Source organism: Staurois parvus, unplaced genomic scaffold (genome assembly GCF_062004578.1).
Source record: "Staurois parvus isolate SC_StPar_1 unplaced genomic scaffold, SC_StPar_1.0 ptg000444l, whole genome shotgun sequence".
Classification (NCBI taxonomy): Eukaryota; Metazoa; Chordata; class Amphibia; order Anura; family Ranidae; genus Staurois; species Staurois parvus.
Window position 1 is genome coordinate 1,349,164 of NW_028318240.1, and position 24,496 is coordinate 1,373,659.

The 24,496-nt window shown below is 42.1% G+C and overlaps 1 protein-coding gene and 1 non-coding gene across 2 annotated transcripts; both read left to right on the top strand.

Moving 5' to 3' along the window:
• The first annotated feature begins 11,321 nt into the window (after nt 1-11,321).
• On the top strand, nt 11,322-11,424 carry LOC149453938 (U6 spliceosomal RNA). Its single transcript, XR_016314411.1, has one exon. It is a non-coding gene; the product is annotated as a U6 spliceosomal RNA (small nuclear RNA).
• Nucleotides 11,425-18,026: 6,602 nt separating this feature from the next.
• Nucleotides 18,027-23,041, top strand: TNFSF9 (TNF superfamily member 9). The gene is made up of 3 exons (XM_089688001.1): nt 18,027-18,273; nt 19,995-20,025; nt 21,902-23,041. The coding sequence occupies exons 1-3, from the start codon at nt 18,067-18,069 to the stop codon at nt 22,324-22,326; spliced, it is 663 nt and encodes a 220-aa protein (XP_089544127.1). The 5' UTR covers nt 18,027-18,066; the 3' UTR covers nt 22,327-23,041.
• The last annotated feature ends 1,455 nt before the right edge of the window (nt 23,042-24,496 follow it).

Below are 24,496 nucleotides of genomic sequence, written 5' to 3' on the forward strand. Positions count from 1 at the left end.
CGGGTTTGCGACGCACCAGATGACACCTATCGCACGGGGTGACACCGGACCTTCTCCACGAGCTCCACGAAAAGTAAAGTTTTAAAGCAAGCCAACGATCCCCGAAAGATGGATCGGATCTACGGATTGAGCATAATGGATCGGAGTCCGAGCCATTATGCTCCCTAATCCACAGATCCGATCCATCTTGTGGGGATTGTCGGCTTGCAACCTATACGGGGTTAACTGATCTAGTTAAGGCTGTGCAAGATCCGAGACTTGTCTGTAGTCAGGAAATGCGGCTGCAATAGCAGGAACCTCCTCCTTCTGACATCACTTCTCGAGCATGTGCAGACCGGACCGGTGTTGACAGATCATTTAACCCCGTATAGGTTGCAAGCCGACTATCCCCACAAGTTGAATCAGATCTGCGGACTGGGGAGCATAATGGATTGGACTCCGATCTATTATGCTCAATCTGCAGATCCGATCCATTCTGCGGGGATCATCAGAGGGGGTGACACCAAGTGTTACCGCACCGGGTGACACCAACCCTAGGGACGCGCCTGGTCCCCGCCATCATTGGGGTTTAGGTGCTGTTTTACATGCATCAGTAAAACATGTGCAGCCATCCAGATCTTCTTTTAGGCCTCTTTTTTTTGTCCGTTTGACAAAAACGCATGTAAACAGACAATAATGGCTGCAGTCAGGGGTGGACTGACAACTCATGGGGCCCCTGGGCAATAGGGAATCATGGGGCCCCTGTGTCCTCACCCACACCCAAAGAAGCCTACGAAAAAGCCAATTAAATGTACCAGGGGCATCTCATGGGGCCCCCTACTGACCTCGGGCCCTCGGCACTGCCTGAGTGCTCGAATGGTCAGTCCGTCCCTGGCTGCAGTTTACATCCGTTGTTGCCTATTTACATCCATTTTTTTTCTTCCATTCAACAAAAAACATGTTAACGGATGCGGACATTGACCGCTTGCGCTCCTGAGGATTTACCCCTCTTCCTAACCAAGCCATTTTATGCATTATGGCGCTGTGTTTCTTTAACTGACAATTGCGCTGTCATGCAACGCTGCACCCAAATGAAATTTACGTCCTTTTGTTCCCATGAATTCAGCTTTCTTTCGGTGGTATTAGATTGCCTGTGCGTTTTTGATTTTTTGCACTATAAAAAAAAGATCTGACAATTTTGAGAAAAAAACAATATTTTGGACTTTTTGCTATTAAACATATCCAATAAAAAATTTAATCGTCAAATTTCATCATAGGTTTAGGCCAAAATGTATTCTGCCCCATGTCTCAAAAATCCCAATACGTGTAAATTAATTGGTTTACGTGAAAGTTATAGCATTTACAAATGGCGGTATAGATACTGGGATTTTATTTTTTACTAGTAATGACGGCGATCAGTGACTTGTAGCGGGACTGCGATTCGGACATTGAGGGGGGAACTGACTTGGTGTCACTGACATCCTCAGTGACACCGATACAGTGATCAGTGCTAAAAAAAAAGCACTGACACTGTACTAATGACACCGGGCAGAAAGGGGTAAACATGTGGGGCGCTCAAAGGGTTAACTGTGTTTTGTGTGCCTTTCTACATTGTGTGGCTGTGTTTGTGCTTCACTGTAATCACACTTCTTTGCATGGCTGTGTTGTGCACAGCCATCCAAAGCAGCATGCAGGAGCAGACAGGGAGGAGAACTGTTTTTTGTTTACAAACCGTTCCCCCCCCCCCCCCATCTGAGATTATTATTATACAGTATTTATATAGCGCCAACGGTTTGCTCAGCGCTGTACATTATAATGGAAGACAGTACACGAGACAGCACAGTAACAATACAATACACGAGGGGTTCGAGGTCCTCAGCAATCACCGGGCGCCGGCGAGTAATCACCGACCGGGATCCAGTGATTGACAGCCACGGGCGTGAATGGCGGCGCGGGCGCGCCCCTTACCTGGAAATGCGAAATCACGTATATATACTTGATTTTGCACACCGTGCCGCTCTGTAGCAGTATTTCTGCTATAGGGAGGTCTGGAAACCGTTAATGAATGTAAACAGATGATCATCCGTTTATATCCACTAGTCCATAGAAATACATGGGACATACGGAACGTCCGTGTGAAAGGGGCCTTATTCACATAGATCTAGGTTCAAACGGACTGTTTGTTTACGACAAGTCATTGTGTACCGGTTGTATATGTCATATTGCTTTACAATTTTATGATGTTTGGATGTTACAGAATGTTAAAGTCAGGGGCGGACTGACCATTTTGGGCACTAGGGCACTGCCTGAGGGCGCAGGGTCAGTAGGGGGCCCCATGAAAGCCTCTAGTACTTTTTTTATAGGCTTTTCTGAGTGTGGGCAAGGACACAGGGGCCCCATGATCCCCTATTGCCTGGGGGCCCCATGAATTGTCAGTCCGCCCCTGGTTAAAGCTGAACCGAAAATGCAAAAATAATTGCAGTTCTGAAATCAATAGATAAAGAAAATTAAAGGTACCTGAATTTGACCTGCTATCAGTTTCTTGCTCATACTGGAGCCAATCATTTCATGTGCTGATAGGAGGAGAGAGCAGAGTGACAGAGAAATGAGCATGTGCTGCTTCTCCTTTCACTGTCCCATCAGAGGCTGGGAGTCAAGACAAGCTGGGATCAGAGAAAGTGAGTTGAATAATGCTGGCCATCAGAGTAAGGACATCTACTGGCAGAAAAAAACTACTGCAGGGAAATCTCTGGATTTATTATTATTTAAGGTACTTATATAGCGCCATCAATTAAGCAGCACTTTACATATATATTGTACATTCACATCAGTCCCTGACCCTCAAGGGGCGTACAATCTAAGGTCCCTAATTCACATTCATACAAACACAATTTAGGGACAATTTAGACAGGAGCCAATTGGATCTCTGCACACCAGTGCGCTGCAGGTGCACTGCGTTTGTAAAAATCCTGCATTCTGCAGCTTTGGTGTCCTTTTCAAAAGCACACCAAAACGCATCTATTGATTTCTAAAGAAAACGCACCTGTTTTTTGAATCACATGTCCAAGTATCACAGGTGCATAATTGGAGTCAGGAGTCCAGAAAACGTAGTAAAAATGCATATGCGTTTTTATCGCTTTTTTTGAACAGAGCAGTGTGAAAGCGCCCATTTGCTCCAAACGCAGATAATGTGCAAACAGTCCTGAATCCCCCCTGACTCAAACTCAATGCAGCTAAATAAGTGGAAAACATAAATCTTTTATACGGAGGTCAGCACACTTATAATAATAAATGGCTGAATATTTTGATTCCATAATTCCTGCTTTGACTGTATTAAACATGGTAATAGTTGAATGGTTGCAACTGGGAATACATATGCAAAAGTGAGCCTGCCGGGCTGGGATACATTGAGTGATAAAATGATTCCCCGAAACTGTGTTTTTGTTCACATAAAGTGTTTTTTGTATTTTTTTTTTAATGATTTGTCAATAAAGCTTGCACATGCCTTTCTATTTTTTTTAAGAGTGGATTCATTGTCAAAGAATGTTGTTGGAGTAGCCCCTGGAGCAGGGGCGGACTGACCATTTGGAAACTCAGGCACTGCGGGATGCCCCTGGTACCTTTTTCATAGGCTTTTTTGAGTTTGGGCAAGGACACGGGGGCCCCATGATCCCCTATTGCCCGGGGGCCCAATGAGTTGTCATTCCGCCCCTGCCCTGGAGGCAATTAGGGACCACCAAGTGGCTCGGTGGGCCGACATTTCACCTTAACCTCCCTAGCAGTCTGATTATGTCCATATTTCTGTGCTCAAAGCGGTACTTTTTTTTTACATGGAAATATGTTGTTTTTTTATTGTAGGCCTGTAATTTTTAGGAATAACTCACTGAAATCTGTCCGAACAAGAGTCTAGTAAACATCCCGGGGATGATAAAATTTGAAACACGAAATCATAAATTATAATATAATAAATAATCATAAAAAAATAATGATATAATAAATTTAATTCAATAATATAATCAAACCAAAAACACTGAAATGTGAAATATAGCGCCAAGTTCGCACATCACTGAGCAAAGTCGCAGAATCGTTTTCAGTGTCTGATGAGGAATTTCCCCCACGAATCATTATCACTCAATTCTGCAAGTGGTTCTGATTTACTATCGCTGTTCTCTAGCCGGTCTAAAACCGCTTTTGAGCTAAAGGGACGCTTTTTGGACGCCATGGACGTTTCTCAGTTTCCAGGCAGAAAGAACAGTAAAAATGCAGGCAGGGCGCCGGACAAAGCACTCGGGACAAAATGTATGTGAAATGGTTTGATACAGGAATGTTATACTATGTGATTTTAGTGTATTTAGTGAATGTCATTTTTACAATTTTTGAATTTCCCGCCGTTCTGTCCCCCGTACGTCCTGACATCGCAGGGAACGGAACCCGGAAGACGGATGCCGGCATCGGCCGGAGGAGATGGCCGGGGACACTGCAGGAGGGACATCGCGGGAGCGCAGGACAAGGTAAGTGCAGAAGGGACCCCGGAGCAACGCTGCAGAGTATTCCCGAGTGTAGCTCGGGGTTACCGCTTGTGGTGCTGAAACTTTACCCCGAGCTACACTCGGGAATACCGCCAGGGGGGTTAAGGGCTGGTTCACACCACAAAAATGCACTCCGGATACGTTTTTGCTTACAGTTCACACCACACGCGGTTCCGATGCAGTTTTGATGCAGTTTTGATGCAGTTTGCAATGTTCCATTACAGTTCTGTGCAGAAAAAATGCAGCATGTTCTACTTTTTTTTTCTACACCGAAACCTGACTTGAACTGACTGCACTGGTGTGAACCAGGACCATTGGAATACATGAAGAACACTGTGCATGCATTTTTGTTGCAGAAAAAAAAAATGCACTGGACTGCATCTAGTGTGAACTTGCCCTAAGAGTGAAATCCTTGACTTCTGAAGGCTTGAGCACCAGCCACTTTTGAAAGGGTTAACAGAATTTATTCAGCATGAAAATCTCAAGGATAGAGGTATTAGGGCACAGGATACCCAAAAGAGCCAACACAGACTTCAGCTAGCTGCATTCTTCCGCACCGCAAACACATGTAAATGCAAGCAAGTCCACTGCAACGCATCACACCGCACATAAATGCACAAAGAAAAAAAGAAGAAAATGACCTCAAAGGCAAAAATGCATTGTAAACGCACATAAAACGTTCACCAAACGCATGCCGATGTGCTTGCAAAAACGCAAAGTAAATGGGCAGTTTGTGGATGTGAATGGGCCCTCAGTCTCTATATTCTTCTGACTACAAAGCCATAGCATCGCCAGACTCCCTGGGTGTGATAATCAGAAATCACCTGCGCCTTGTTCGTGTTCTTGGCTTCCGTTCTGTCTCGTCTCATTCGGCTTTCTCCTCCTCCTGCTGATGTCTATCAACAGGGGCAGACTGACAACTCATGGGGCCCCTGAGCAATAGGGGATCATGGGGCCCCTGTGTCCTTGCCCAAACTCAAAAAAAAACCTATGAAAAAAAAGGTACCAGGGGCATCTCATGGGGCCCCCTACTGACCCTAGGCCCTCAGGCAGTGCCCTAGTTTCCAAATGGTCAGTCCGCCCCTGTCTATCACCATACCAGAGGAAAAAACACAGATTCTATGTTCTAGACATGAGCCATTTGCTTCGTTCCAAATTGAAATTTGCACAAAATTTTCGTTATTCTGAGATTCAGATGTATCTGAATTCCTGAATTACAATAGTAATGAAATTAAACAAATTCGAAATAACGAAACAAAATTTTGTACAAAATAACGAATGATCCAAATCAAATTCAAATATGAAATCAAATTCAAGAACAAATTTAAAATGTAAATATATTGCTGACTATTGCTGATTTCCTTCAAAGACGGTGGGGTTTATTTATTAAACCTGGAGAGTGCAAAATCAGGCTCACTTCTGCATAGAAACCAATCAGCTTCCAGGTTTTATTGGAAACGCTTAATTGAACAAGCTGAGGTTAGATGCTCTATGCAGAAGAGAGCTGGAGTTTGCACTCTCCAGCTTTTGTAAATAAACCCCTATGTGTATTAGAATATAGCCAACTTTCGAAATCTGAATTTCGAAAGGAATAGAATAAAACAGAAAATAAAATAAAAGAATAGAAATTAATAGAACATAATAGAAAATAAAAGAATATAGTAGAAAAAAATAGACTAGATTAGAATAGAATATAATACAATAGAAAGAATATAGCCCTTTTCTGAAATTTTAATTTAGAAAAGAATATAATAAAACATGACAGAATATATAATAAAAGGAATAGAATAGAATAAAATCGACTATAGTGGTCTTCTGAAATTTGCATTTTGAATAGAATGTGCTATGCTTATATTATTGGTCTCCAAACTGCGGCCCAGGGGCTGTATGTGGCCCTCTATTTGCCTTTATCTGGCCCTTGGGGCACCAGTTCACCAACTGACAGCAATGATGGGACACTATTCCTCGCACTGACACCAATGATGGGGCGCTATTCCACCAATTGACATCAATGATGGGACACTATTCCTCACACTGACAGCAATGATGAGGCACTATTCCTCCCACTGATACCAATGATGGGGCACTATTCCTCCCACTGACACCAATGATGGGACACTATTCCTCCCACTGACACCAATGATGGGGCACTATTCCTCCCACTGACACCAATGATGGGGCACTATTCCTCCCACTGATACCAATGATGGGGCACTATTTCTCCAACTGATACCAATGATGGGGCACTATTCCTCCCACTGACACCAATGATGAGGCACTATTCCACCCACTGATACCAATGATGAGGCACTATTCCACCCACTGATACGAATGATGGGACACTATTCCTCCCACTGATACCAATGATGGGGCACTATTCCTCCCACTGATACCAATGATGGGGCACTATTCCTCCCACTGACACCAATGATGGGGCACTATTTCTCCCACTGATACTAATGATAGGGCACTATTCCTCCCACTGATACCAATGATGGGACACTATTCCTCCCACTGATACCAATGATGGGACACAATTCCTCCCACTGATACCAATGATGGGACACTATTCCTCCCACTGATACCAATGATGGGGCACCATTCGACTAACTGACACCAATGATGGAGCACCATTCCTCCTACTGATATCATTTGGACATTATTTTCCCCATCAATACTAAAATTGGGGCACTATTCCTCCCAATAAAACCAATGATGAATCGCTGATACTGGGTTGTTTCTACTCCCACTGGGTACAGTCCGGCCCCCCTAAAGCTTGAAGCACAGTAAACTGGCCCTTTTCTTAGAAACTTTGGAGACCCCTGGCCTACATATTCCGACAATGTAAGCATTTTGGTTTTTAGCTCCGGTATTGCTAGGTCAATTCCGATAAGTTCCCAGTTATGCTGCTAATGCGAATGATCACACGTCCTGTCACACTACACTTGTCGTCATGAACAGGACTGGCCATTTCAGACAACGGTGATGGGAATTGCACGGTGGCAGAGCACAGCAGTGATCCTTCACAGGGAAGAGAAAAGAAGGGAAAAATTCCTGATTATAAGCCAACATCCCCAAGACAACAATTGGAAGAAGGGGAGACCCCCTAACACTGGGATTTAAGGGCTTAGAAAGTACTGGAAGTATTAAAAAAGTATACATTATATTGTCAAAAAAGGTGATAACACAAAGACATACAATACAATACATCATACAGATTCATAATAAAGCATCACAATCAGAAAATGAAATGACATGATAAGGATACCCAGTATAACTGCGTTTGATTGTTCATAAAAGATACAAATTGGTATCATTATAGATGTAATAAAGCTGCAGAGATACTAATCTAATTGTTCCAACGCGTTTCAGAGTGATTCCACTCCTTCCTCAGGGAAAAGAGAAGAAATCTGCATATGGGTGACATCATCTACAGGATTCAACATTTGTTTGGAATCCCTGTGGCACAGCTGGATGTCATCACTGCTCTATATCATAGGGAGCCTCTCTCCTGTTCTCTGCTAATCCTCGTTCTCTCCTGTTCTCTGATAATCCTCGTTCTCTCCTGTTCTCTGATAATCCTCGTTCTCGCCTGTTCTCTGCTAATCCTCGTTCTCTCCTGTACTCTGCTAATCCTCGTTCTCTCCTGTACTCTGATAATCCTCGTTCTCTCCTGTTCTCTGATAATCCTCGTTCTCTCCTGTTCTCTGATAATCCTCGTTCTCGCCTGTTCTCTGCTAATCCTCGTTCTCTCCTGTACTCTGCTAGTCCTCGTTCTCTCCTGTACTCTGATAATCCTCGTTCTCTCCTGTTCTCTGCTAATCCTCGTTCTCTCCTGTTCTCTGATAATCCTCGTTCTCTCCTGTTCTCTGTTAATCCTCGTTCTCTCCTCTTCTCTAATAATCCTCGTTCTCTCCTGTTCTCTGATCATCCTCGTTCTCTCCTGTTCTCTGATAATCCTCGTTCTCTCCTGTTCTCTGCTAATCCTCGTTCTCTCCTGTTCTCTGATAATCCTCGTTCTCTCCTGTTCTCTGTTAATCCTCGTTCTCTCCTCTTCTCTAATAATCCTCGTTCTCTCCTGTTCTCTGATCATCCTCGTTCTCTCCTGTTCTCTGATAATCCTCGTACTCTCCTGTTCTCTGATAATCTTCATTCTCTCCTGTTCTCTGATAATCCTCGTTCTCTCCTGTTCTCTGATAATCCTCGTTCTCTCCTGTTCTCTGATAATCCTCGTTCTCTCCTGTTCTCTGCTAATCCTCGTTCTCTCCTGTTCTCTGATAATCCTCGTTCTCTCCTGTTCTCTGCTAATCCTTGTTCTCTCCTGTTCTCTGATAATCCTCGTTCTCTCCTGTTCTCTGCTAATCCTCGTTCTCTCCTGTTCTCTGATAATCTTCATTCTCTCCTGTTCTCTGTTAATCCTCGTTCTCTCCTGTTCTCTGATAATCCTCGTTCTGTCCTGTTCTCTGCTAATCCTCGTACTCTCCTGTTCTCTGATAATCTTCATTCTCTCCTGTTCTCTGTTAATCCTCGTTCTCTCCTGTTCTCTGCTAATCCTCGTTCTCTCCTGTTCTCTGCTAATCCTTGTTCTCTCCTGTTCTCTGCTAATCCTCGTTTTCTGCTGTTCTCTGATAATCCTCGTTCTCTCCTGTTCTCTGCTAATCCTCGTTCTCTCCTGTTCTCTGCTAATCCTCGTTCTCTCCTGTTCTCTGCTAATCCTCGTTCTCTCCTGTTCTCTGATAATCCTCGTTCTCTCCTGTTCTCTGCTAATCCTCGTTCTCTCCTGTTCTCTGCTAATCCTCGTTCTCTCCTGTTCTCTGATAATCCTCGTTCTCTCCTGTACTCTGCTAATCCTCGTTCTCTCCTGTTCTCTGATAATCCTCGTTCTCTCCTGTTCTCTGATAATCCTCGTTCTCTCCTGTTCTCTGCTAATCCTCGTTCTCTCCTATTCTCTGATAATCCTTGTTCTCTGCTATACGCTGCTAATCCTTATTCTCTCCTGTTTCCTGCTAATCCTCGTTCTCTCCTGTTTCCTGCTAATCCTCGTTCTCTCCTGTTCCCTGATAATCCTCGTTCTCTCCTGTTCTCTGCTAATCCTCATTCTCTGCTGTTCTCTGATAATCCTCGTTCTCTCCTGTTCTCTGCTAATCCTCATTCTCTGCTGTTCTCTGATAATCCTCGTTCTCTCCTGTTCTCTGATAATCCTCGTTCTCTCCTCGTTGCTGTATTGTCTCCCGTTATATTGTAAAGCGCTGAGCAAACCGTTGGTGCTATATAAATCCTGTATAATAATAATAATATATATCCTCTTAATGCCTATTTGACCAAGAAAATGCTAAAGCAAGAAGGCTGCTGCAGTAATTTAATACAAAACGTGATGCCAGCCAGTGTTATAATTACATGTAAGAAAACAATCAGAATAATCTCTTATCATCAAAAATTAATAAAAGATAAAACCAAAGATTTAGCTAACGGCAGATGACCAGGGAAACTGTTTTTTGAAGAAAAGAACACCACAGAGATCAAGCAGCCAAGTAACTGGCCCATGTAGAAGGAGCCACTGAGTTTTGGATATTACACCTAATAAGGTCTAAATTAGCCTCCAGAAGTGTCCTCGCCCACACTCAAACCACACTCAAAAAAGCCTATGAAAGGTACACCAGGGGCATCTCATGGGGCCCCCTACTGACCCAGGGCCCTTGGGCAGTTCCCGAGTGCCCGAATGGTCACTCCACCCCTGGTGGGCATTACATTTCTAATTCATTGCTTCACTCTGTATGTAATCAGGCAGGCCCTTCTACTACATAGTTGAAGGTAGATCTTAAGGAGATTGTACAATCAGACTGTATAGCATATGGTGAGCTTTACAGACTTCCAGGAACACATTTCTTTTTCAATACGACAGCTCTGCTCCACATAGGCTGTTGTGTGATCGCTCAGCTCCTGCACACTCTACCAAATGAATGAATGATTTATACAAGAAGAAGGCAAGGTACAAAACAATCGCTCAGCAGAGGAAGACACTGGCTGTGTATTTAGTAAGAACGGTGCTCACTGACACTGACTGCATTGGAGACGGATGAAACTCCAGAAGTGGGCAGGAGCAATATCCTGGAGGGGGAGGGTAGGTGCAGTGTGTGTGTTAATGATGTCAGCTGCTGAACTACTTCCTTTTAATGGATTTTATGTCCTAAGATAGTGATAGTCATGGAGGAGTTTTCTACAGGAGACAGTAGAGGCTGAGATAAAGCCTGCTCTAGAATATAGAGAAAGCTTTTTATTTTCCTCAACAGAAGTATATTATCAATATATTGGTACATAGGGATGCTGGAATTTAGAAAAAAAAAAGGTGAGCTTAGCCTTTAAACATCTATAATGCAATGATCTGGGCCACGGAGAAGGCAATGGCAAAAAGCTGTATAGCTAGTAGAGTAGGTTGGTAGTCAGTGAAATTAAAAAATTACCTATCGCCTTTGTCAGTGGAAGGAATAGTACTCCACATCTGGTGTCAATGGGAAGAAACTGCCCCGTCATTGTTGTCAGCATGGGAAATAATGCCCTATAGTTGATTTCATTATGGGAATAGTGTCCCATTGTTGGTGTCATTGAAAGGAATAGTATCACATTATTGGTGTCAGTAGGAGAAATGGTGCCCTACCAATGCCCAAGGGCTAGTTATGGACAAGCAAAGGGCTTCATCCAGCTCATGGGCTGCAATTTGGGGGCTACTGCCCTAGTTAAGGCTGAATTTCAGAAATTCAATAACAATAAGGGAAATAGCTTAAGTGGTGCCATTTAAAACATAATTTTAGATGTTTGCTTTGGCAGCACAAATACTACAGTTGGAAAGGATACAAAGAAGATTAGCATGGCCCCAGTGCAAGGATGATACAAAATGTGTGAAGCTTTCCATTTATTTTTTGTCATTTACACAGTGTAGTTGGCAACCTATTCTTCTCAACACATATTGTTGCATCTGTTTTTTTCATGGAAATGGCATGTCGCTCTTTGCTGTTTGGGTGTATTACCTATGACATGTTTTTGCTCACCATTTTCAACAGTTATTTCCTGTCCTTGTATTGAAATACTTAAAATTTTTATAAAAATGTTTAACCAAATAATAATAATTTTAAATATCTCTTTTTATTTATTGAACTTTTTATTGATAAGCGGGATGTAGGCAGGTGCAGTCTACTTTCTCTACTGTGGGTGGTGTTCACAGCGGCATTGCAGTTGGAGAGGAAGACGAGAGGAACATGGTTACTCTATAGTTTCCTGGGTCACTGGGGAAGCTTTTCGATTGCATGCTGCCGCCCTATGTGATCCTAGCAGCCATCTTGGGTCAGGTAAAGTCTATTTCTTGTTCAAATATTTTATTGGCATTTTAACAGGGAGGAAAAGAAGGGACATTGATAATAGACATTTCTCAGACATAAAATCATAGAAATTGGCATCAATGACAATAATGTCTTTACAAAGAAGGGGAATGGTGGTATAACAATATGACATTTCAGAAAACATAAGGTGGGTAAAACTAGTCGCTTAAGTACATGCAAAATTTTGACAAGTAAATAGGCGCTCCCCAATGTTTCATAGGGGGATCATAACATAGGAGTGTAGAGTTATGCAGGATGGTTAGGGGGAAAGGGGTTAGGGGGGAGAAAGAAAAAGAGAAAAGAGAAAAAAATAAGAGGGGGGAAAAAAGGGGGGGAGGTAAAGCCTATTTAAGGCCCTGGCTCTCAGACTTGACATGCACTTGCGAGTGGATAGAGTAGGAACAGGTCAACTGTCGGTTAGGGACAGAACTAGTAGCAGGGAAAGGTTCCTGATGAGGAGGGAAAGCGTAGGGCTTGCAACTTCTGGCTTCTGCCCCTCCCAACAGGCGCTGTCAGTCCAAATCTGCTCTCTACATGCTGCTGGGCCCCTACCGGGGGCGGACTGACAACTCATGGGGCCCCTGGGCAATAGGGGATCATGGGGCCCCTGTGTCCTTGCCCAAACTCAAAAAAGCCTATGAAAAAGGTACCAGGGGCATCTCATGGGGCCCCCTACTGACCCTGGGCCCTCAGTTACTGCACGAGTTTCCAAATCGTCAGTCCGCCCCTGTCCCCTAGTGTTCCTGGTTGGAGCTGCCCTCCCACCAGGTTTATTGTGAACTGTTTCGCATCATTTCAATACATGTCCTTTCATGGCATTTGGGACTGTGTGTGTCATTGCAACCATGTTCTAAATACATGAAGTATGTGCATTCTTACTTGAATCTTGGGGTACTTTGAGTATTTCTTCTAGTTCTGTGCAGTAATCCAGTTTGAAACTTTGCCTCTATACAGGAGCTTCCTGTAATAAAGGCTGGTCACTGCTGCTTTCTCTCCTTGTTCAAGTTCTTGGTCTTCCCTCTGCCCCTCCTGTAGTTTTCTGCAGGCAGCCTGTAGCGCAGGGGCGGACTGATCATTCCAGCTTTTGGGCATTGCCCGAGGGCCCGGAGTCAGTAGGGGGTCCGGTGAGAGGCTCACTGGGCACAATTCACTAAGCGGTATCTCTCCGCATCTGAGTATGCAGTAGAATCCTGCATAGCATTTTATAAAAAGAAAGTTTGAATTCACCAAAAAATGCTACTAAAATACCGTACAAGTTATTTTATCAAGTCATGCGCTATTTTAGTAGTGAAAACCATGCAGTGTTAATGCCTCAGCTGTCAGCGGGGTTTCCCACTGACAGCTGAATGTAAAAGAAAGAATTGCTGGCAATTAAAAAACTAATTAAAAAACAGTGTGGGGTCCTCCCTCCCATCCATAACAAGCCCTTCAGGTCTGATATAGATTTTGAGGGGAACGCCCACGCCTAAATTAAAAAAAGAAATGGTGTGGGGTGCCCCCCAAACTCCATACCAGACCTTTATCCGAGCATGCAGCCCGGCAGGTCAGGAAAGGGGGGGACGAGCGAGCATCCCCTCCCCTCCTGAACCATGCTAAGACACATCCCCTCAACATGGGGGGGTGCTTTGGGGTGAGGGGGATCCCTCCCCTAAGGCACCTTGTCCCCATGTTGATGGGGACAAGGACCTCTTCCCCACAACTCTGGCCAGTGGTTGTGGGGGTCTGCAGATGGGGGGCTTCCCAGATCCCGGCCTCCCCCCCTATGTGAATGAGTATTGGGTACATGTGAAAAAAGACAGGAGCCAGTCTTTGACAAGTCCTTTATTAAAAGAAGAGAAAAAAATAATGTACCCCGAAGTAGATCCAACGTCAATCACAATGCCCACCGCCGCCAACCGAAAAAAGAAAAAAAAAAAAGACTCCGCTCCCGATGTTAGCTCCCGGCCATCTGACTGCTCCGCTGACTTGACAGTTCTTAATATGGCCACCCAGTGACATCATGTGGCCCCACCCCCTTGTGACATTATTGACCCAGCATGCTGCGGTGGATGATGCCACAAGGGGCGGGGTCACATACGTGATGTCCCTGGGTGGCCACGCTCCTTACATATTTAAGAATTGTCAAGCCAGTGGAGCATTCAGATGTCCGGGAGTCAGCGTCAAGAATGAAGACCTTTATTTTCTTTTTTTGGGTGGAGGCGGCGGGCAACATGATTGACGTTGAATCTTCTTTGGGGGACATTCTTTTATTTTCTTGTGAATGGGTAGTGTGGTACCATGTACCCCATACTCATTCACATAGGGGGTCCAGGATCTGGGGGCTTCCAGATTCCGATAATTCCCCCACCCGCAGACCCCCACAACCATCAACCAGGGTTGTGGGAAAGAGGCCCTTGTCCCCATCAACATGGGGATAAGGTGCTTTGGGGTGATTAGGTTAGGTGTGACACTGTCCCTGTGAAAGCACGCTGGATATTGCATCTGGCAGTCTTCTCCCTTATAAGCCCTGGAGGTGTAGAGTCACTCACTCTACTGTCCCTTGTATCCAGCTGCTTTGGACAAGACTGCTTGTTCAGACCTTTTAGCTGTGCTAGTCTTCCCATGCTAGGCAGGGTGCCTGCTGGATAGGATTTGTAGTAAAGTTTCCTCTCTCTAGTTTCTTCTCCTTCCTTCCTTCCTTCCTTCCTTCCTCCTCAACTCCTGCCTGGAGGCAGAGCAGCCCTTCCATGGGGTCCCCTCCCAGGTCTCATAAACCTCAGCACTTTATCTTCCACCCAATCACCAGACTCTTCTGCTGGCTAGGCTCTTTCATATTTATAGGCCTCCTGCCTGAGATTGGTAAGACTACCATAAATATGCAACCTCTAGGCTTCTGCCCACTAGCTTCTAAATACTTCTGGAAGAACTCCAGAACCAGAGGGAGGCACCAGAGGCTTGACCTGAAGAGCCCTCCAGCCCAGGGGCAAACTGACGATTTGGAAACTCGGGCACTGCCCGAGGGCCCGGGGTCAGTAGGGGGCCCCATGAGATGCCCCTTGTACCTTTTTCATAGGCTTTTTTGAGTTTGGGCAAGGACACAGGGGCCCCATGATCCCCTATTGCCCGGGGGCCCCATGAGTTGTCAGTCCGCCCCTGCTCCAACCTGACCTAAAGTAAACCCAAAGCAGTTCCCAGACTCACCACACTACCAGCCATTACATTTTCCTCACTCTAATTACAGAGAAGCCTTGACATGGGCACTGCAGCTTCCACATATATTTTCACATGTGTGCAACTAAACTCTCTGTTTTAAAGTGAATTGTTAGACAGGGTCAATTTGTTTTATTTCTACTTTAGTTTTTTAGTTTTTTGCAGGCTAGCTGGTAAGTGTGCTAGGAATTTTTTGACTGTTTGTAATGTATGTCTTTTTATTCCTAACTAACGAACGGTGTGGCTTGCTGTTAACTATGTCTTAGTATGCTTCCACCATATCACAGCTCGATAACCCTAACACCCATCTTTGTGGTCTACCACTTACTAGCTGGCTCCCCTCCAGTCTCGTATAACCTCTAAACTCAGACACACTCCCTGCTGCAAATGTTGCTCAGCTCTACCCTCGGTGGAATCACCAAAGCCACATAAAATCCCCTATGTGCCTGCAATACAGTGGAGAACCTCTACATGCCCTTCTTTGGTTTCGGGGGGCTTCCAGTCATTACGTTGTTCAAAAGAAGCCTTACCACTTCAAAGAATTTTTCGTGTAGATTTTAATTTCAATTCATTTTACTACAGCCGATACTATGGGATACAGAATGAAGACATCTTCAATATGATGCATGAACTCTGGAACCCCAAACTTCCAGTGTATGTTCTTAAAGGTAAAACAAAAAAAAAAAAAAAAAAACATATGCAGTACATGTACTTATGCACATTTTCCAATAATTCAAAATTTGTCTATTGATCTGCCAGATATTCAGTGTACTTTAGCATCCAGTAGTGAGCCAACAATGCTGCCTCTGCTGCACTGAAACCTCAAGCAATATTGTCAGTACACCCAGTTCCCTCCGAGACTGCAGAACTCTGGCTATACCCCTATCCTCACCTTCATAACATAAGGGCAAGGTGTTCAGTAGAACAGCATGGGAAAACTCAGGGCAGCTAATAACACTGTTGGGGTCAGGATTAACAGGTATTTTTCTGTACTTGCAATATAATAAATGGATAAAATATTTTGGATTTAAAATAAATAATATATAAAATTTTTATGTAATGCAGGGGTGTACTTTATTTATTTTTATTACTTTATGTATTTTTCTGCCAGGATATAACCTTTATTAAGGTACTGCTATACCGGTACATAGTAATTTTAATGTACACATCAATACGAGCATATAACCAGCTTAAAATTCTTTCTAATTTTTATTCATTCTTCCCATTTTTACATAAAGCTCGTCTATGTCTTGGTTGTGGATGACCTACTGTGTTGCATATATGGCAATTTACAGAGAAGGAAACATCCAAAAGATTCTGTTTAAAAATTTGTCAAGGGTACCACATTTCCAAAGCACGTAAGGAAAAATAGCATGAAAACAGCATATACAGTACTTGAAGCTACAGTTCAGGACTACATCTTTCATCTGGGCCATCTGGTTTCAGAGTGGATACCTTTTAAATTAAAAAATCAACAGCATCCCCTATAGATAATAATTCTGAGCAGGAAATATTTAAAAAGATCTTTCTTGGCTAAGAATTACATCATTACATCATCATTGGAGAGGAGTCCCAGAAGATATGAATAGATTCCGCCATCAACGAATGTGGTGTGTGTTGCAAGAGCCACTCAGTGATTTCAGAATAAACCAAAACCGGGCGACAGTAAATAAAATGTCAGAGACATACTGAAACTGATAGGACCTGCATCTTCAAGGTGTTATTTTCAGAGATTTTCTTCATATCAGAAATAGGGATATGGAAATTTGTTGTCGAGTTGCTAAGTTTTGGGCAAAATTCATGACATTTTTCAGAAATGTTCTAGTAGATTGTAAGCTCCAAGGAGCAGGGCCCTCCTAACCCTCTTGTATTGAACTGTATCGTTGCTGTATTGTCTCCCTTTATAAAGTAAACTGTTGGTGCTATAGAAATCCTGTATAATAATAACAATTTAAACATACTGCATTGGAGTCAATGGAGAAGGTGAAATTAAGGTGGTTGGTAATTGGTGTTTTTTATGGTTACTAAAGGTTAGTAGAGCTCCTTTCATCTATCCATGATCTGTTCTTGTGCCAACAACAAGCCCCTTATTAGCTTGGAGCAGGCAAAGATGTCAACTGTCCCAGATTTGACGTGACAGTCCCACATCATGGACCACTGTCCCGATGATGCTAGGATGTGCTGGGGACACAGCATCACCCTTGTTTGAATTACTGAGCATGCACAGTAACTCAAATAAAGGTTCTAAATTAGGGGATGGTGGCTGCAAGTTGGTGTTTCCCACATATTAACATTCTGGAGGGAACATACTAGAAAGTGAGCGGAGTCTGGGTGTGACTGTCCCAGAAAATGGACATGTCAAGTGTGGGCCTTGGACAGGAGTGACAGTGTCCCGAAGTCTGGTACCAATATGTTGGTAAGTATGAACATGGCGTTATACATTGAGGAACAGAAGAACCCTAAATGTTCCTTAACCCTTTGTTTCTAAACAAAGTCATGCGACTACAGTCTGAGCATTGATGTGGTTATTACATGTTTTAAAAAATCATAACTGGTCATTTTGTTGCAAAACCAATTTCTAACAAAAAATCACTCCTTTATCGGAACAATCCAAAACAGAAAATACTCTATTTAAAAGGTTAATAAATACAGTATATGTGTAAAATACTGAAAAATTAATATAATGTAGAGTGAACATTGCAGCTACACGATAAAATAAAAATAACGAATATTTTTTATGTCTGTGCTATAAGTTTTCTTTTCAGTTTTTCTTTCCTTTTTTCCTTCCCCAACTCTCTCCATCTGTTTCTCTCTTGCTCTCTCCAACTCTCATTCTCTGTCTCTGCCCCACAGTGGAAATCTCCACTGTGTTCTTATGGTTTTGCTATGTCTTGGAAACCCCGACTCTCAGGTTCACTTCCTCTCTTTCTCGTGTGTATATAAGCCTGTGCACAGATAGCTCTCTATACTTTGCTGGCAATCACTCTGCCTCCAGAATGACTATCTTACCCCCTCCAGTCAGATCAGAAGACCCAGAGAGTCAGAAGACTTCACCAAGGACCTGCCGATGCCTTGATTATTGTCTGGTCATCTCAATGGTGCTGCTCACTATGATGGTGGGATCAATGGGTGCCTTTTACATGGCTTGGGAGAGACCTCACCTGGAGAAAAGTACCAGTGAAAGGATCCAGAGAGACAGACTGGTAAGTGTCCATCTCTTAGGAGACATTTGTGCTTTCTGGTTTCCAGAGGCTTCTTGAGTTAGCTGTTGTTGAAGTAGCTCTGTCACCACAACTGTAGACTTTTTCTGTAAAAAATTCTGATTTTATGATAATGGCTATTTTATAGTGAAGATTTTAAGAGGAACATACTTATAAAAGATAAAGAGATTGCAGTATGAGTTGACGTTTGAAGTCTTTGAATCCATATCTTCATCAACAGTCCTTTAAAAATGAACATGTATCCTAACAAGCTGCCTAGCAGTACTGTGATGTTTTCTCTTTTTACTTGGTACATGTTTCTACCTAAAAAAAATGCAATTTAATCGGTGACTGGGACCGTGTCTAAAAAAAAAAATGCAATTTAGTAATTGACTGGGACCATGTCTACGACTGATGTTACCGAATCAGGTCACTCCTGTACACTGGCAATGTCCTGATCATTTACCAAATTTATGTACAAGCATATTCTCCATCTGCTGCATAGAAAGCCTTAGAGGATAATTATTATTATTATTATACAGTATTTATATAGAGCTAAAAGGTTTGCTCAGTGCTGTACATTATAGTGGGGGACAGAACATGAGACAATACAGTAACAAAACAAAACACGAGGGGGTCAAGGGCCCTGCTCCTTGGAGCTTACAATCTAGGAGATAATTACAAAATAATATCTGCAACCTCCCGAAAAAAGATTGTGGCTTTTTTGTCATCATCAAAGTAAAATTAAGATACAAAATTTGATTTAGTGACACACTTCCCATTTTCAGTGACAGCAATCTGTGCACAGTGAAAATGAACTTCACATCATGATGTGAGGTTATATTATGAAATCAGGCTACGATGTCACTTTTTCGTTTCCATATTCTGCGTTGGATTTTCAGAGGTCTAAAGCGAAACTCAAATCTCTTGACTACTTTGATTTAGCAAGTTAGGGATTAAGACATCTGAGAAAGCCCTTTGAACTTTTTTCCTTATATCATTGGGAATATTTTAGCCCTGCCCTTGGAACTAGTAGTTGCTGCATCTGTACAAATGTTCCGTGGATAATTTTAAATACCTTGTGGCAACAGCATAATTTGTTTTTCTGGAGCACAGTAAAAAAAAATATCATTGACTTAATGGACCAATGCAGATAATGAAAGTCTCCATCTTTCGTATGAAATTTGTCAGGGAGTTAGAGTAATACTTAATATATACTAAAGCAAACTAAGCCTAGGGATGGATACAGAAAATACAAAATTGGCACATCAGCCTTTCATCCAAGTGCTGCTGAATGGTACCAGTCCACCCCACTACCAATTTGGTGACCCTGGAATACACTTGCATGTGATGCTGGAATACCCTCCTTGCACTCACATAAAGAATAATGTAAAAAAAAAAATGCTACAGCTAAAAAAAATGTTTCACAACCACTATTTACATTCATGCCGGCCTTGGGGAGGTAAATGTGATTGGTGATACAGATAAGATGCAAAGGACAGGCAGAAAACTGTCTATTGCCATCTGACTAACCCTCTAAGGTAGTCTATGTGGGCTACAGATTAAATATATTAAGTTAAAAGGTTCTGTTTTAATAACTCAAAGCAATCAAAATGTATCTAACCCAGGGTTACTGATTAGGAATTAGACTGCTTTAAAGAATATGCAAAAATATACTTTTATGTAAGAAGATTAAAACATTTTTTTTCTCTTTTTGTTTACAGAGAAACAGCGCTCAGCTTACAATTGATGCTGGTGAGTATCTTTTTATTTATTTATTTCAGGTACTTATATAGCGCCATCAATTTACACAGCACTTCACATATATATTGTACATTCACATCAGTCCCTGACCCTCAAGGGGTGTACAATCTAAGGTCCCTAGCTCATATTCATACATACACATACTAGGGACAATTTAGACAGGAGCCAATTAACCTACCAGCATGTCTTTGGCGTGTAGGAGGAAACCGGAGTACCCGGATGAAACCCACGCAGGCACAGGGAGAACATGCAAACTCCAGGCAGGTGGTGCCGTGGTTGGGATTCGAACCAACGACCCTAGTGCTGCCAGGTGGAAGTGCTAACCCTTTAGCCACTGTGCTGCCAATCTTTTTGTTTTCATATTTGTTTTTATTTTTACATTTGAAAAGTAGCTGAGAAAGTTGTTCTGATGGTATGAATGTGAACTGTCAAGATCACAAACTGGGACCCACCGTTATTTTCGGTGCCCTAGAAATAGTAAGATGTTCTGCTCATCCTATTCGGCACTGGTAGGAGTTCAGGTATAATGGAATTTCTGAAAAAAGACAGGTTTACCTCTGGAATTCAAACACATTAATGGGAGAGTGTATTTTTAATATCTCAGGTGTAAAATAGTTAAATATAATTCCATTTAGATTGACTGTAGAATTTAGAAGATACTGGATTTGCTAACACGATGATGTATTGATCTAGACTTGCACTTAAAGGAAAAGAGTCCCCTTGCTCATGCAGGGTAAAGAGACAGAGTCTCTGCAAAGGGTCCCTCCAGTATCCTTATACTCACTTTACCTGACCAATCTCCCCTTCCCCATCTATATTGGAACTTCTGGGTATGGAGGAGCACATGACCCGTTCTCCTGACATGTCGAAGCGCTAGACACCTCTGCTTCCCAGGTTGCCTACAAAGCCAATTTCAGTGCTGGCTGTGGAGAATTAAGGAGCTGAAAGGGAGCATAGGGATACCCCTTGCAGAGGCACTGTCCCTTTGCCCTGCATGGACAAGGTGACAGTGTCTCCCCAGATGTACTTTAACAATCTTTCTATAGTTTTTTTTTTGGATCGAGTAGAGAACGATTAGAAACGTTTTTAGGACTTTATGGTGGTCTGTGTCCTCACCAGCAAGATTACTCTTCTCTATTTGTCCTGTTGACCATTATCACCATGGCAAAAAGTGATGAGAATCTAGATTTTTTTTTTTTATTTCTTTTCAGAATCCAAAATTTTACAGTTGTTACCAAAACTAGAAATAGGAAATAACATACTACAGATATGTGTCTCAGTGGCAGCTGCCTAGAGGGGATTTTTAGCAATGGAAGTCATCATACTTTTCTCATGACATAGTCACCTTAAATACTCATGTTGATGGACATTCTTTTCATCCAAAGAAACACAGCACAACACAAAGCAGGTTAAATTCTGAGCTGCTATGTGCACTGCTTTTGAATCAATGGGATTTTTCAACCTGCTTATGACATAGGTTCCAAATGCATGTCAAATGCAGGATGACAACGCCCGTCCACATGAGTCCTAAGGGTAAATGATCTTTCAAGAATTCAGCAGACCACATCTGTCCATTCTTGTTCAACTGCACTTAGGGATTTAGGTATCACCTCCCCTTACTAATATAAATGGTCTTTAACAGGGATCCATTTTTTGTTTGAAATTAAAAACACATTCACAGTACTCTTTACTGATTTGGTAGTCACCTGATCAAATAAGCAAGATGTAAGCTCTTAAAAAAACATTTCATACTTTCTATTTAGAAGAAGGTCCCTGGACTGGACCTGCTGAAAGCTACACAAGAAAACTAGAAAACGATTTTTATCCTGTCTCAGACCTCTAAAACTTGTTATGTTTTGTTTTTCAGCACAAATAACCGACAAGTATATCAAGTGGAATACAAATAATCTGGATGGTACATTTGTGGGGCAAGACTTCTCATACGATCACACAACTCAAGAACTTTTGGTGAAAAATGAGGGATATTACTACATATATTCTCAGCTAACTTTGAAATGTGTTAACAAGAATAATAGTCCTAAAGAACATAACGTATCCCTCTCAGTCTTGAAGAACAATCAAGATCCAGTTCTAAAGTTACATATCCACATTGGCCAGAATAGTACTCTTTCATCCTTCTCTGCAAAAATCCAATACATTGCAGCTAATACCAAACTCAAAGCACAATTTGAGACCAGAGAAGAAATCACAGATTGGCAGCTGGACGAAAACAGCTTCATGGGCCTTTTTTTGTTCAATGAACGTACATCAGATGATTTACGAAGTGAATAAATCCCATGAGAATAAATGGGAAATGTTTCCTCAGAAGATGCATAAAGCACTACTAGACTTCTTACAGACATGAGAATGCTGTACTTGTTTTAACCTTTCCTCAGGTTTCATATGTTGAGGAGGTTGAACGGAGTATTGTGTTGAGTATGCAAGCTGGAGAGGTGGCCAAGAGCTTGCTCCATTCAGCATACTTTGACCAAAGTCTTCCTGATCACTACGTGATATCTTTAAAATTTTTGGTGTAGATTTGTTGCCTCACTCTAGCATCTAGAGTTGGTTGAGAATCCGAAAACATATTTAGTCTTCTACAAAGAATGAAGGCTATAGTTCGGTTAAGTAAAGCATGCTGCTTCACATTTCAGAGAAGGTGGCACTTTCTCAAAATGAAAATATAGGAATATTTCCAAAATGTATTTGAACTTCTTTCTGTTGTATCCTCTACCCTTTTCCTAAAAATGACCATGGTTTTCTACCCTTTTCCTCAACATCCTTTCCCATCTTCATCTGTACTTCTCTCCTGTTCATTTTTTTTCCCTTTCTTTTTTTCAGAAATCTGACACCTTTAAGAATGTATTCATGTGCTATTGTATTTATTGACAATGTATTTTAAGTCATTGTGTACTAGATAATATGCATTTAATATTGTTTTATATGAAATACATACTTATTATATTTATTGTCATGTGTATTTATTAAATATTTATTTCATATTTACTTTGCAATGTTTTTTTCTTGTTACATACTTCATTGTTGTACTGGGTACTTTAGGGAAAGAAAGAATGGGGGAAATAAGAGTAGATGTTGCCCATATTCTGTGAGAAAAGAGAAACAGGGAATATGATTGGTCATTATTGCCAATTTACACTGTTTCTTCTCTCCTCTGTTATCATGATAGGCCTTTTATCACGTTCTACTTTGGTCCTTCACACACTTGGCCCTAGCTCTAGCCAACATTGCCTTGTTTTTAATCCACACCTCCGATTAACCTACCTGTATATTTTAACAATCAGGAGGAGACCCACACAAGCACAGGTTGAACAAGATCCATCCATACATTATGTACCGAGTGAGCTTCAAAATCAAAGGAATCCAGAGCCAAGGGTCTCCAGACTTGGAATGTATCCATTGACAAAGCACCAATAGAGCAGCATAGCTTTTGATCTACAAAGTGCTATCATTGTATGCACTAATAATAGTATATTTGTATATTGTTTGACAACCTTTTTTCAGTCAAAGCACCCTTTAAAATTATGCACAATCTCAAGGCAACCCCTTCTAAAACAGGAAAAAAACCTAAACAAATAGTTTTTCATATCACAACAACATCCACACACATAGGACACCCAACATTAGAGGTGATTTATTTTTCCAAAGCAAATACACTGTTGCACACTGGTACTGACTAGTATTCCAATCATTTCTCTTCTCCCACAGTTTCTCTTCCTCACTCAGCTAATGTGACCCCAGTGCTGATGGAGAGGGGCAATGGAAGGGCAAACAAGTATGCTGCGTAGAGGCCAAATGTCCTCCTTATCAACTCATGACATCCATGATTGTTAGGATGCCCATGGCCAGAAAGTTGTAATGGTGCACAATGAAAACCTGTGGCTTTTTGTGTAACTGAAAGGTGGACTTGATCCACCCAATGGCTTGTATACAATTTGTAGACATTTTGCTAAGGCACCTGAAGGCACCCCAGGGTGCCTTGGCACCCTGGTTATAAAAGACTGATATATTACATTATCAGGCTTATTCAATAACAATGCTAAGAACAATAGCTTTTAGGAGTCAATTCACTTCTCAAACATTGTTTTCAACCTTGCCTTTTTGTTATCTACAGAACACCTCCCCACTTTGTTATGAAGATGATCAGAGGGGATGTTTGTTCTGTAGCTTTAACACACTTTGGGAGTTATTTACTAAAACTGGAGAGTGCAAAATCTGGTGCAACTCTGCCTAGAATCAGTTTTTAGGTTTTATTGCCAAAGCTTAATTGAAAAAGCTGAAGTTAGAGGCTGATTGGCTCCCATGCACAGCTGCACAAGACAATAAGAAAGGGTTTCCCCAGCCCTCAGGGGGCTGCACAGTATTGCCGTATTGGTTCGAATGCTAAGGTCTATGAAGATTTTTCCACATATGCCATATCCGGTCCTTTGAGCGCAGGAGATTT